The sequence below is a fragment of the Oncorhynchus clarkii genome, chromosome 26 (genome assembly GCF_045791955.1).
Source record: "Oncorhynchus clarkii lewisi isolate Uvic-CL-2024 chromosome 26, UVic_Ocla_1.0, whole genome shotgun sequence".
Lineage (NCBI taxonomy): Eukaryota > Metazoa > Chordata > Actinopteri > Salmoniformes > Salmonidae > Oncorhynchus > Oncorhynchus clarkii.
Genome location: NC_092172.1, coordinates 46818257 through 46832851, shown reverse-complemented (window position 1 = coordinate 46832851; position 14595 = coordinate 46818257). Strand labels below are relative to the sequence as shown.

Genomic DNA, 14595 nt, shown 5'->3' with positions numbered 1-14595 from the left:
GGTCAGACCAGTGAAGTCTTGGTTTTTAGACTAGTCCTGTCATGGCGCATTCCGCACGGGACCGCACCTAACGCAAATAGTGAGGCGGCACGCAGCACAATAGGTGTACTGTGTGTTGGAACGGGACGGTCTGAAAACACGCCACTTTGATACAGCTACAACCGAAAGTTGATTTTTTTTCGTAGCAGGTTAGAAGAATTTACGCAGCAGGTTTGGAGAAGAAACGCATCATGTTCGGAAAATTAGGTTAAGGTTAGGAAAAGAGTTAGGGTTTGCGAAATTCTTTCCTAACTTGCTACGAAATTCACTTCCGGTGAAGTACCGTGATTTAGAGAGTCCCGTGTTGGAACAACTTTTACATGTCAAAGAGTTCCAGAGTAGATGGTGATTTATGACTTGCCAATGTTTTTTTACGGAGGAATGCTAATGAAGAGCACTTAAACTCATGGTACCCATACGCATGGCCTAATACAGACAAAAAAATACCACAAAACACTTTTCCTAAAGCCAAAGGTAGTAAACCAATCATTATCTCAACCAGTAAACTGGCTGTAACATCTCCCGACGTTAAAACACGCCTGGATAGACTTTGGTCGGTCCCATGGCTGTCGAGGCTACGGGACGTTTTTTTCTTTCTTCTTCTCTTCTTTGTGTACGTGTGACTAGAGACTCGGGTGTTATGTAACCGCTCAATCTCAGTTTCAATCACACAATGTTTCTCACGCGAATATCAGCGGGCGGTTCCATAGTGATAAGAGCAGCGACACCGGACAAATACGCTGGTTTCCCCCTCCAGTTGCAGAAGAGGGAGCGTCCAGATCCGGGGAAGGACCGATCATAAACTCGCGTCATGGGTAAGTCTCAACGGTGAGATATTAGTGTATTTACAATATCTCTGCTTTCAGGTACTTCGGTTTATATTTCAATATCCTGCTGAATTTAAAGTTGTCATGCATTTGTCCAGTGTTTGAGTAAATAGCCAACAAGTGGTGTGATTTTGTGCTGATGACTGATGCCTTAGTACTTTGTGTTGCTGTACTGCGTAAGATTTATGCAAACGCTATAATGACAAAACCACTCCGTTTTTTTCAGATTATTGTGATCTGCATTATTGAACTTGGACAGCTTTATACAATAGTTCCGTTGTAGTTTAACAAACACAATGGATGTGTTGTCAGTTGTGGAAACAGTCCAATATACCTTAATAGAAAATGAGTCAAGTGAAACGTCACCACTAAAATACTACTTGAAAAAGTTTTAAAGCATTTTGTTTTAAATATACTTAAGTATCAAAAGTATATGTAATTGCTAAAAATAATAAAATAATAATACTTAATTATCAAAAGTAAAAAGTATAAATCATTTCAAACATCCTCCTATTTTCTAGTTTTTTTATTTACAGATAGTCTTGACGTGAGCCCCTGGCTATCTACAGTGAGGGAAAAAAGTATTTGATCCCCTGCTGATTTTGTGCGTTTGCCCACTGACAAAGAAATGATCAGTCTATCATTTTTAATGGTAGGTTTATTTGAACAGTGAGAGACAGAATAACAACAAAAATATCCAGAAAAACGCATGTTAAAAATGTTATAAATTGATTTGCGTTTTAATGAGGGAAATATGTATTTGACCATCTCTCAATCAGAAAGATTTCTGGGTCCCAGGTGTCTTTTTTTCAGGTAACAAACTGAGATTAGAAGCACACTCTTAAAGGGAGTGCTCCTAATCTCAGTTTGTTACCTGTATAAAAGACACCTGTCCACAGAAGCAATCAATCAATCAGATTCCAAACTCTCCACCATGGCCAAGACCAAAGAGCTCTCCAAGGATGTCAGGGACAAGATTGTAGACCTACACAAGGCTGGAATGGGCTACAAGACCATCACCAAGCAGCTTGGTGAGAAGGTGACAACAGTAAAGATTATTCGCAAATGTAAGAAACACAAAAGAACTGTCAATCTCCCTCAGCCTGGGGCTCCATGCAAGATCTCACCTCGTGGAGTTGCAATGATCATGAGAACGGTGAGGAATCAGCCCATAACTACACGGGATGATCTTGTCAATGATCTCAAGGCAGCTGGGACCATAGTCACCAAGAAAACAATTGGTAACACACTACGCCGTGAAGGACTGAAATCCTGCAGCGCCCGCAAGGTCCCCCTGCTCAAGAAAGCACATATACATGCCCGTCTGAATGATTCAGAGGACAACTGGGTGAAAGTGTTGTGGTCAGATGAGACCAAAATGGAGCTCTTTTGGCATCAACTCAACTCGCCGTGTTTGGAGGAGGAGGAATGCTGCCTATGACCCCAAGAACACCATCCCCACCGTCAAACATGGAGGTGGAAACATTATACTTTGGGGGTGTTTTTCTGCTAACGGGACAGGACCTCTTCACCGCATCAAAGGGACGATGGACGGGGCCATGTATCGTCAAATCTTGGGTGAGAACCTCCTTCCCTCAGCCAGGGCATTGAAAATGGGTTGTGGACAGGTATTCCAGCATGACAATGACCTAAAGCACACGGCCAAAGCAACAAAGGAGTGGCTCAAGAAGAAGCACATTAAGGTCCTGGAGTGACCTAGCCAGTCTCCAGACCTTAATCCCATAGAAAATCTGTGGAGGGAGCTGAAGGTTCGAGTTGCCAAACATCAGCCTCGAAACCTTAATGACTTGGAGAAGATCTGCAAAGAGGAGTGGGACCTCTGTGATTGCCAACAAGGGTTTTGCCACCAAGTACTAAGTCATGTTTTTCAGAGGGGTCAAATACTTATTTCCCTCATTCAAATGCAAATCAATTTTTGACATGTGTTTTTCTGGATATTGTTGTTGTTATTCTGTCTCTCACTGTTCAAATAAACCTACCATGAAAATTATAGACGGATCATTTCTTTGTCATTGGGCAAACGTACAAAATCAGCAGGGGATCAAATACTTTTTTCCCCTCTCACTGTAGTAAGAGGATGGTGTGGAGCCTCCTGGCCAGCCTACAGTCAGTGCTGTGTGAAATAGGATATTGTTTTTGTATCCCACCCAAATGGCACACTCACCAGACCTGTTTTCCTGTCACGATCCTCTCTGAATGTATGTGACGACTGATTGCTGTACACAGGTCCAGAACATTAGGAATGTACAAGCCGTCTACTGCTCATTGAGACGAAAGGTGAAATTGTCGTTGCTGCAAACAAACCTAGAATGTGTTCATGACGTTTCCTGTTTATCCTGGGTAATAGCCCACTCATACACCCAAATCACCCCTGATTCAACTCACTGAGGGTTTGATGATTAGTTGATTCAACGTGTCAACCCTCAGTGAGTTGAACCAGGGAAGTTTGTCCTGTTGGGAGGACTGGAGCTGGGAAACACTGTCCTATAAAGTGCACTACCCTATGGACCCTGGTCAAAAGTAGTACACTACCCTACTGGACCCTGGTCAACAGTAGTACACTACCCTATTGGACCCTGGTCAACAGTAGTACACTACCCTATTGGACCCTGGTCAACAGTAGTACACTACCCTATTGGACCCTGGTCAACAGTAGTGCACTACCCTATTGGACCCTGGTCAACAGTAGTGCACTACCCTATTGGACCCTGGTCAACAGTAGTGCACTACCCTATTGGACCCTGGTCCAAAGTAGTGCACAATAACACTACTACAATAGCACTACAATAACACAGTAATAATACAGTAATACGTTCTTAGAAAAGAAGGCGCTATCTAGAACCAAAAAGGGGTTTTCAGCTGTTCCCATAGAATAACCCTTTTGGAAAAAAAAAAACATTTTGGGTTCAGGGTAGAACCCTTTTTGGTTCCGGGCGGAACCCTTTTGGGTTCCAAAAGGGTTCTCCTACGGCGACAGCCACAGAACCCTTTTGGAACTCTTTTTTTTCAAAGATTGAGTAAAAACCAGATGATAACACATTCATAATGAAATGTAACTTGATGTGCAGTTTTGTTTTAGGGAAATAATTATGACTGATCCATCCACCACCTTATCATACGTGTGTGTGTGTGTGTGTGTGTGTGTACCAGCTCAGAAGACAGTGCTGATTGTGTACGCCCATCAGAGTGGGGGGTCCTTTAACTCGGCAGCGAAGGATGTTGCCGTGGAAACCCTCAGACAGCAGGGCTACAAGGTCGTTGTGTCTGACCTTTACGCCATGAACTTCAGAGCCTCCGCCACAATGGAGGATATCACAGGTACACACACACACACACATGCTCACACACACACACACAGGCTCACACACGCCAACACACGTGCCAAACAAACTACACACACGCTTGACGCTGCTGCTGTTCTGTCTCTTTGCCAGGTGAGGTGAAGAACCCGGAGCACTTCAAGTACGGAGAGGAGACCATGCATGCCTGGAAGGAGGGTCGACTCAGTGATGACATCATAGCTGAGCAGCGGAAAGTGGAGGCGGCGGAGCTCGTCATCTTCCAGGTCAGAGGTCACACACTCTTCCCCATCTCTCTCTCTCTCCCCCTCCCTCTCTCCCCCTCTCTCTCTCCCCCCTCTCTCTTCTCTCTCTCCTCTCCTCTCTCTTCCCCCCTCTCTCTCTTCCCCTCTTTCTCTCTCTCTTTCACTCTCTCTTTCACTTTCTCTCTCTCTCTCCCCCCTTTCCCTCTTTCCCCTCTCTCTCTTTCTGTCTCACTCCCCTCCCCCAACCTCTCTTTCTGTCTCTTCTTCGACTGTGCCCTGCTGCGTTTAAATTCTCCACCTTTCTCCCCAAAGTATTTAAGCCTACACTCCCCATCATAGTTTAACAATCGTTGGATTGTTGTAGATGGAGTGTCAACCATCTCTCTCTCCCTCATCAGTTCCCTATGTACTGGTTCAGCGTTCCAGCCATCATGAAGGGCTGGATAGACAGAGTCCTGAGTCAAGGCTTTGCCTTCTCGCTGCAGAAGATGTACAGCAATGGAATATTCAAGGTTTGATCTTTTGACCCTTCTGTTAATGTCTTTAGTTCCTGTAGCCTGCGTTAGTGTCATACCCATTTGACAATGAGCAGGAAGAGTTCATGCCATGTGTGTGGGGCCCGAATCAGGAGGTTTTGATGTAAATGCAATGCTCCCACCTAATCAAGTCCCCCACTTGTGACTGAAAACAAGGGTAGAGATGCCAATTGAAAAGCTCTCTGTTAAAAACGTAGATAGCTGGCTATATGACATAAAATGCTGTGTAAAATAGCTATAAGTCTATAAAGGTGCGTTAACTGTAAAGCTATCAGTCACCAATGGAAACATTTACAACTGAAATTAAGTTACGTTATCTTTGTTTATGTGTTTTACCTCAAACAATCTGGTAGTAAGTTTGCTAGCTAGAACTCCTAGTAGTTTATGCTAACTAGCTAGCTGGCTAGCATTAACTGCTAGTGAATCTGCTAGCTAGCAAGTTAGCATAAACGATCGCTAGCTGGGCTAGGCATTGTCTAAATGACAGGTAGAACCACATTCATAACCATAAAGGGGTAACTAGCCCCCAACACACAACCAACATCTTATTACTTTACTACTTTACAAAAAAATTATCTGCATTTTTCTCTCTAAACAAATGGATTATTTAAGGCTTTCTTACGTGTGTGTGTGTATATATATATATATATATATATATATATATATATATATATATATATATATATATATATATATATATATATATATATATATATATATATATATATATATATATATATATACACACACACAAATAGAGATCTAACTTCATTGGAATATATCTAAAACTTTTTCAACATTTCAAAAAAATTCCTCAATTTACCACAATCGTTTTGTTCAATTGTCTCAAAATTGTGGTGACATTGAGGACATTTTTTTTTTTGTTCAGCAAGAACAGTGACAGCCAGGTAAAGTGTTAAGAAAATAATTTGGTGACATCTTGTGGTCTTTATGTGAATTACAGCTAGTTACCTTACTACCCTACGCAGTTTAAAATAGCCATAATGTAGAGGGTCCACCACTCTGCCCGAACTGGGTCAACACACGCGTTGGTGATGAAATGTAACTTCCAAATGCTATAAAATACATTTTACCAAGACAAATATGATTCTTCATGTTCTGAATGGTTAATCAAAGCGGAATGAAGTCGGGACCTGCAATTGAATAGCAATGGACAGTGGGCATTCATTTCCTGATTCCGTTTTGTTCACGTTAATATACCGCTAGTTTGCATTACTGCGTGACTGTAGGATGTTCTAGATTACACAGATTGAACGTGCGCCAGCCTGAATGAGCACGTCTAGTCTAGCTGACCTAATGCTATTCTCTAACATCCTCTAGTCTAGCTGACCTAATGCTATTCTCTAACATCCTCTAGTCTAGCTGACCTAATGCTATTCTCTAACATCCTCTAGTCTAGCTGACCTAATGCTATTCTCTAACATCGTCTAGCTGACCTAATGCTATTCTCTAACATCCTCTAGTCTAGCTGACCTAATGCTATTCTCTAACATCCTCTAGTCTAGCTGACCTAATGCTATTCTCTAACATTGTCTAGCTGACCTAATGCTATTCTCTAACATCCTCTAGTCTAGCTGACCTAATGCTATTCTCTAACATCGTCTAGTCTAGCTGACCTAATGCTATTCTCTAACATCCTCTAGTCTAGCTGACCTAATGCTATTCTCTAACATCGTCTAGCTGACCTAATGCTATTCTCTAACATCCTCTAGTCTAGCTGACCTAATGCTATTCTCTAACATCGTCTAGTCTAGCTGACCTAATGCTATTCTCTAACATCCTCTAGTCTAGCTGACCTAATGCTATTCTCTAACATCGTCTAGCTGACCTAATGCTATTCTCTAACATCCTCTAGTCTAGCTGACCTAATGCTATTCTCTAACATCCTCTAGTCAAGCTGACCTAATGCTATTCTCTAACATCGTCTAGCTGACCTAATGCTATTCTCTAACATCGTCTAGTCTAGCTGACCTAATGCTATTCTCTAACATCGTCTAGTCTAGCTGACCTAATGCTATTCTCTAACATCCTCTAGTCTAGCTGACCTAATGCTATTCTCTAACATCCTCTAGTCTAGCTGACCTAATGCTATTCTCTAACATCCTCTAGTCTAGCTGACCTAATGCTATTCTCTAACATCCTCTAGTCTAGCTGACCTAATGCTATTCTCTAACATCGTCTAGTCTAGCTGACCTAATGCTATTCTCTAACATCCTCTAGTCTAGCTGACCTAATGCTATTCTCTAACATCCTCTAGTCTAGCTGACCTAATGCTATTCTCTAACATTGTCTAGCTGACCTAATGCTATTCTCTAACATCCTCTAGTCTAGCTGACCTAATGCTATTCTCTAACATCGTCTAGTCTAGCTGACCTAATGCTATTCTCTAACATCCTCTAGTCTAGCTGACCTAATGCTATTCTCTAACATCGTCTAGCTGACCTAATGCTATTCTCTAACATCCTCTAGTCTAGCTGACCTAATGCTATTCTCTAACATCGTCTAGTCTAGCTGACCTAATGCTATTCTCTAACATTCTCTAGTCTAGCTGACCTAATGCTATTCTCTAACATCGTCTAGCTGACCTAATGCTATTCTCTAACATCCTCTAGTCTAGCTGACCTAATGCTATTCTCTAACATCGTCTAGTCTAGCTGACCTAATGCTATTCTCTAACATCCTCTAGTCTAGCTGACCTAATGCTATTCTCTAACATCCTCTAGTCTAGCTGACCTAATGCTATTCTCTAACATCGTCTAGCTGACCTAATGCTATTCTCTAACATCGTCTAGTCTAGCTGACCTAATGCTATTCTCTAACATCGTCTAGTCTAGCTGACCTAATGCTATTCTCTAACATCCTCTAGTCTAGCTGACCTAATGCTATTCTCTAACATCCTCTAGTCTAGCTGACCTAATGCTATTCTCTAACATCCTCTAGTCTAGCTGACCTAATGCTATTCTCTAACATCCTCTAGTCTAGCTGACCTAATGCTATTCTCTAACATCGTCTAGTCTAGCTGACCTAATGCTATTCTCTAACATCCTCTAGTCTAGCTGACCTAATGCTATTCTCTAACATCCTCTAGTCTAGCTGACCTAATGCTATTCTCTAACATCCTCTAGTCTAGCTGACACAATGCTATTCTCTAACATCGTCTAGCTGACCTAATGCTATTCTCTAACATAGTCTAGCTGACCTAATGCTATTCTCTAACATCGTCTAGCTGACCTAATGCTATTCTCTAGCATCGTCTAGCTGACCTAATGCTATTCTCTAACATCGTCTAGTCTAGCTGACCTAATGCTATTCTCTATCATCGTCTAGTCTAGCTGACCTAATGCTATTCTCTAACATCGTCTAGCTGACCTAATGCTATTCTCTAACATCGTCTAGCTGACCTAATGCTATTCTCTAACATCGTCTAGTCTAGCTGACCTAATGCTATTCTCTAACATCCTCTAGTCTAGCTGACCTAATGCTATTCTCTAACATCGTCTAGCTGACCTAATGCTATTCTCTAACATCGTCTAGTCTAGCTGACCTAATGCTATTCTCTAACATCGTCTAGTCTAGCTGACCTAATGCTATTCTCTAACATCCTCTTGTCTAGCTGACACAATGCTATTCTCTAACATCGTCTAGCTGACCTAATGCTATTCTCTAACATTCTCTAGTCTAGCTGACCTAATGCTATTCTCTAACATCGTCTAGCTGACCTAATGCTATTCTCTAACATCCTCTAGTCTAGCTGACCTAATGCTGTTCTCTAACATCGTCTAGTCTAGCTGACCTAATGCTATTCTCTAACATCCTCTAGTCTAGCTGACCTAATGCTATTCTCTAACATCCTCTAGTCTAGCTGACCTAATGCTATTCTCTAACATCGTCTAGTCTAGCTGACCTAATGCTATTCTCTAACATCGTCTAGCTGACCTAATGCTATTCTCTAACATCGTCTAGTCTAGCTGACCTAATGCTATTCTCTAACATCGTCTAGCTGACCTAATGCTATTCTCTAGCATCGTCTAGCTGACCTAATGCTATTCTCTAACATCATCTAGTCTAGCTGACCTAATGCTATTCTCTAACATCCTCTAGTCTAGCTGACCTAATGCTATTCTCTAACATCCTCTAGTCTAGCTGACCTAATGCTATTCTCTAACATCCTCTAGTCTAGCTGACCTAATGCTATTCTCTAACATCGTCTAGCTGACCTGCTATTCTCTAGCATCGTCTAGCTGACCTAATGCTATTCTCTAACATCATCTAGTCTAGCTGACCTAATGCTATTCTCTAACATCCTCTAGTCTAGCTGACCTAATGCTATTCTCTAACATCGTCTAGCTGACCTAATGCTATTCTCTATCATCGTCTAGTCTAGCTGACCTAATGCTATTCTCTAACATCGTCTAGCTGACCTAATGCTATTCTCTAACATCGTCTAGCTGACCTAATGCTATTCTCTAACATCGTCTAGTCTAGCTGACCTAATGCTATTCTCTAACATCCTCTAGTCTAGCTGACCTAATGCTATTCTCTAACATCGTCTTGCTGACCTAATGCTATTCTCTAACATCGTCTAGTCTAGCTGACCTAATGCTATTCTCTAACATCGTCTAGTCTAGCTGACCTAATGCTATTCTCTAACATCCTCTAGTCTAGCTGACACAATGCTATTCTCTAACATCGTCTAGCTGACCTAATGCTATTCTCTAACATCCTCTAGTCTAGCTGACCTAATGCTATTCTCTAACATCGTCTAGCTGACCTAATGCTATTCTCTAACATCCTCTAGTCTAGCTGACCTAATGCTATTCTCTAACATCGTCTAGTCTAGCTGACCTAATGCTATTCTCTAACATCGTCTAGTCTAGCTGACCTAATGCTATTCTCTAACATCCTCTAGTCTAGCTGACCTAATGCTATTCTCTAACATCCTCTAGTCTAGCTGACCTAATGCTATTCTCTAACATCGTCTAGTCTAGCTGACCTAATGCTATTCTCTAACATCGTCTAGTCTAGCTGACCTAATGCTATTCTCTAACATCCTCTAGTCTAGCTGACCTAATGCTATTCTCTAACATCCTCTAGTCTAGCTGACCTAATGCTATTCTCTAACATCCTCTAGTCTAGCTGACCTAATGCTATTCTCTAACATCCTCTAGTCTAGCTGACCTAATGCTATTCTCTAACATCGTCTAGTCTAGCTGACCTAATGCTATTCTCTAACATCGTCTAGTCTAGCTGACCTAATGCTATTCTCTAACATCCTCTAGTCTAGCTGACCTAATGCTATTCTCTAACATCCTCTAGTCTAGCTGACCTAATGCTATTCTCTAACATCCTCTAGTCTAGCTGACCTAATGCTATTCTCTAACATCCTCTAGTCTAGCTGACCTAATGCTATTCTCTAACATCGTCTAGTCTAGCTGACCTAATGCTATTCTCTAACATCGTCTAGTCTAGCTGACCTAATGCTATTCTCTAACATCCTCTAGTCTAGCTGACCTAATGCTATTCTCTAACATCCTCTAGTCTAGCTGACCTAATGCTCTTTTCCTGATTTTTCACCACTTTTTTTTTCTCTGGCCTCAATTGATTTAATCACCCTGATTTTTGTCCATCCTACACGGGTAAAAACATCCTACAAGGGTAAAAAAACAACAACATTTTGAACAGATTTTGACAGAGACATGAGGTTTGGACCATTGTTTTTTGTTTTGAGCATCACCTCACAATTAATATAGTGTTTTACCCATTGGTCAAAAGATGTGTTTTTGTTTGGACACCCTACATAATATCTACCTTATGAAATGACACACTGCTCTTATTCAGTTCAGGCTACATTGCTTCTAGGTTAAGGGTAAATGTTGTTTTGGTGGAATGAATGGGTCCTCTGTGTTTGTTGGGAGTTACACTTCATACTCTTTATCATTTTACAGGACAAGAAAGCCATGTTGTCGTTCAGCACTGGGTCTATGCAGACTATGTACCGCCCTGACGGCCTCAACGGAGACATTAACGTCACACTGTGGCCCCTACAGGTAATGCAGGAAGACAGCCAGGGGGGAAGAGTTAAGATGTGACACACAACAAAAATATTTCGCTGTATTTGCTTCTCGTGGATTTAGAAGGCCATCAAGTGGCTTTGGGGATACTTGTGTGTCTCTCTACTTGTGTGTTTCCTCATACATTTTTATGCTTCAAGGTTACCTCCAAGTAACAAGTTTTTCCAATGTGTTTCATATAGTTTTGGGTTTGCATTTTTTTGGGGTCTATTTCATTGGTTCCATTGTAGCATATTGTGCAAACTAAACCATGTATTTGTACATGTATTTGACCCAGACTCTTCTCCTCTCTCCTCCACCATCCTTCCAGAACGGCGTGCTTCACTTCTGTGGGTTCCAGGTGCTAGCCCCCCAGGTGTTCTGGTGTCCGGGACACAGCCCCCCCGCGAATCGGACAGCCATGCTGGATGGCTGGAGGGCCAGGCTGAAGACCCTGCTGGTCGAGCGACCCCTGACCTTTGCCCCCAGCGAGATGTTTGACCTGACCTTCCCCGGGGGCTTCATGCTGCGGCCGGAGGTCAGGAAGGAGCAGAGCACCCGCCCCCACGGCATCACCACCGGACACCACCTGGGGAAACCCCTCCCCCCTGACAACCAGCTGAAGGCTGATGACCCCTCCCCCCTGACAAAAACTGCTTATTTGTAACCAGTTTATAATAGCAATAAGGCACCTCGGGGGGGGTTGTGGTAAATGGCCAATATTCCACGGCTAAAGGCTGTATCCAGGCACTCCGCGTTGCGTCGTGGTTAAGAACAGCCCTTAGCCGTCGTAAATTGGCCATAAACCACATCCCCCCTCGCGCCTTATTGCTTAAGAATAACATTGGATGGTCAGTTATTATGGTCAAGTCAAATTGACAGAGTTGTTGTGAAGATGGGGAGAGGTATGTCTGTTATTAAAAAAAAGATGTTCTGCTTTTTTGAAACATCAATAAACTGCGCTAGTTGTTCAGACTCTGGTCTGGTCTCATGTTGATTACTGTCCGGTCAGCTGCAGCAAAGGAGGAATCTAGCAAAGCTACCCTCTTAAAGGTGCTATCTAGAACCTAAAAACCATTTAGAACCAAAGGAGAACCCTTTGAAGAACGCTTGTTGCTTCCAGGTAGAACCCTTTTGGTTCCAATAAGAACCTTTTCATAAAATGGTTCTACCTGGAACCAAAAAAATGGTTTTCACCTAGAACCAAAAAGGGTTCTCCTATGTGGACATTTGAAGAACGGTTTTGGAGCCCTATTTTATAAGAGTGAACAGCTGTCTCAAAACAGAGCAGCACGCCTTGCTCTTAACTACACGTGCAGAACTAACATCAACAACATGCATCCCAGTCTTTCCTGGTTGAGGGTTGACAAGAGATGAACTGCTTCTCTTCTATTTGTTTTAATGATAAATACTACTGTAATGAACATTCCAGATTGTTTGCATAATCAAATAACACCCAGCAGAGACACCCCATACATACCCCACAAAGACATGCCACCAGGGGTCTCTTCACAGTCCCCAAGTCCAGAACTAATTCAAGGCAATACACGGTTTTATACAGAGCCGTGATTGCATGGAACTCCCTTCCCTTTAAAAAACGGATTAAAAACAATTCATGGGAGGAGGGGTTACCAGGGAGGAGGGGTTACCAGGGAGGAGGGGTTACCAGGGAGGAGGGGTTACCAGGGAGGAGGGGTTACCAGGGAGGAGGGGTTACCAGGGAGGAGGGGTTACCAGGGAGGAGGGGTTACCAGGGAGGAGGACACACAAACATTTGTTTTTAGTTGTATTGTTGGTAACCCCTCCTCCCTGGTAACCCCTCCTCCCTGGTAACCCCTCCTCCCTGGTAACCCCTCCTCCCTGATAACCCCTCCTCCCTGGTAACCCCTCCTCCCTGGTAACCCCTCCTCCCTGGTAACCCCTCCTCCCTGGTAACCCCTCCTCCCTGGTAACCCCTCCTCCCTGGTAACCCCTCCGCCCTGGTAACCCCTCCTCCCTGGTAACCCCTCCTCCCTGGTAACCCCTCCTCCCTGATAACCCCTCCTCCCTGGTAACCCCTCCTCCCTGGTAACCCCTCCTCCCTGGTAACCCCTCCTCCCTGGTAACCCCTCCTCCCTGATAACCAGCTGAAAGCTGAGGACCCCTCCACCCTGACAACCAGCTGAAGGCTGATGACCCCTCCTCCCTGATAACCAGCTGAAGGCTGATGACCCCTCCTCCCTGATGACCAGCTGAAGGCTGATGACCCCTCCTCCCTGATAACCAGCTGAAAGCTGATGACCCCTCCTCCCTGACAACCAGCTGAAGGCTGATAACCCCTCCTCCCTGATAACCAGCTGAAGGCTGATGACCCCTCCTCCCTGACAACCAGCTGAAGGCTGGTAACCCCTCCTCCCTGACAACCAGCTGAAGGCTGATGACCCCTCCTCCCTGACAACCAGCTGAAGGCTGGTAACCCCTCCTCCCTGACAACCAGCTGAAGGCTGATAACCCCTCCTCCCTGACAACCAGCTGAAGGCTGGTAACCCCTCCTCCCTGACAACCAGCTGAAGGCTGATAACCCCTCCTCCCTGACAACCAGCTGAAGGCTGGTAACCCCTCCTCCCTGACAACCAGCTGAAGGCTGATAACCCCTCCTCCCTGACAACCAGCTGAAGGCTGGTAACCCCTCCTCCCTGACAACCAGCTGAAGGCTGATAACCCCTCCTCCCTGATAACCAGCTGAAGGCTGGTAACCCCTCCTCCCTGACAACCAGCTGAAGGCTGATAACCCCTCCTCCCTGACAACCAGCTGAAGGCTGGTAACCCCTCCTCCCTGATAACCAGCTGAAGTCTGGTAACCCCTCCTCCCTGACAACCAGCTGAAGGCTGGTAACCCCTCCTCCCTGACAACCAGCTGAAGGCTGGTAACCCCTCCTCCCTGATAACCAGCTGAAGGCTGATGACCCCTCCTCCCTGACAACCAGCTGAAGGCTGGTAACCCCTCCTCCCTGACAACCAGCTGAAGGCTGATAACCCCTCCTCCCTGACAACCAGCTGAAGGCTGGTAACCCCTCCTCCCTGACAACCAGCTGAAGGCTGATAACCCCTCCTCCCTGACAACCAGCTGAAGGCTGGTAACCCCTCCTCCCTGACAACCAGCTGAAGGCTGATAACCCCTCCTCCCTGATAACCAGCTGAAGGCTGGTAACCCCTCCTCCCTGACAACCAGCTGAAGGCTGATAACCCCTCCTCCCTGACAACCAGCTGAAGGCTGGTAACCCCTCCTCCCTGATAACCAGCTGAAGTCTGGTAACCCCTCCTCCCTGACAACCAGCTGAAGGCTGGTAACCCCTCCTCCCTGACAACCAGCTGAAGGCTGGTAACCCCTCCTCCCTGATAACCAGCTGAAGGCTGATGACCCCTCCTCCCTGACAACCAGCTGGAGGCTGATAACCCCTCCTCCCTGGTAACCAGCTTAAGGCTGATGACCCCTCCTCCCTGACAACCAGCTGAAGGCTGGTAACCCCTCCTCCCTGACAACCAGCTGAAGGCTGATGACCCCTCCTCCCTGACAA

The 14595-nt window shown here is 44.5% G+C and overlaps 1 protein-coding gene across 3 annotated transcripts; it reads left to right on the top strand.

Moving 5' to 3' along the window:
- The first annotated feature begins 589 nt into the window (after window positions 1-589).
- LOC139384944 (NAD(P)H dehydrogenase, quinone 1) lies at window positions 590-13220 on the top strand. Of its 3 annotated transcripts, XM_071129882.1 has the most exons (7): window positions 657-854; window positions 4038-4205; window positions 4322-4452; window positions 4830-4943; window positions 10934-11035; window positions 11370-11681; window positions 13190-13220. In XM_071129882.1, the coding sequence occupies exons 1-7, from the start codon at window positions 851-853 to the stop codon at window positions 13190-13192; spliced, it is 834 nt and encodes a 277-aa protein (XP_070985983.1). In that variant the 5' UTR covers window positions 657-850; the 3' UTR covers window positions 13193-13220. The 3 variants fall into 3 exon arrangements, with proteins under 3 accessions (XP_070985982.1, XP_070985983.1, XP_070985984.1); XM_071129881.1 differs by lacking the exon at window positions 13190-13220 and having other exon boundaries at window positions 590-854; window positions 11370-12018; XM_071129883.1 differs by lacking the exon at window positions 13190-13220 and having other exon boundaries at window positions 673-867; window positions 11370-12018.
- Window positions 13221-14595: the final 1375 nt, after the last annotated feature.

Bases quoted from the DNA above. Each gene is read 5' to 3' on its own strand.
- LOC139384944 (XM_071129881.1), top strand. The intron at 4,453-4,829 runs GTCAGAGGTCAC...CTCCCTCATCAG, and splicing joins CGGAGCTCGTCATCTTCCAG to TTCCCTATGTACTGGTTCAG. The intron at 4,944-10,933 runs GTTTGATCTTTT...ATCATTTTACAG, and splicing joins ACAGCAATGGAATATTCAAG to GACAAGAAAGCCATGTTGTC.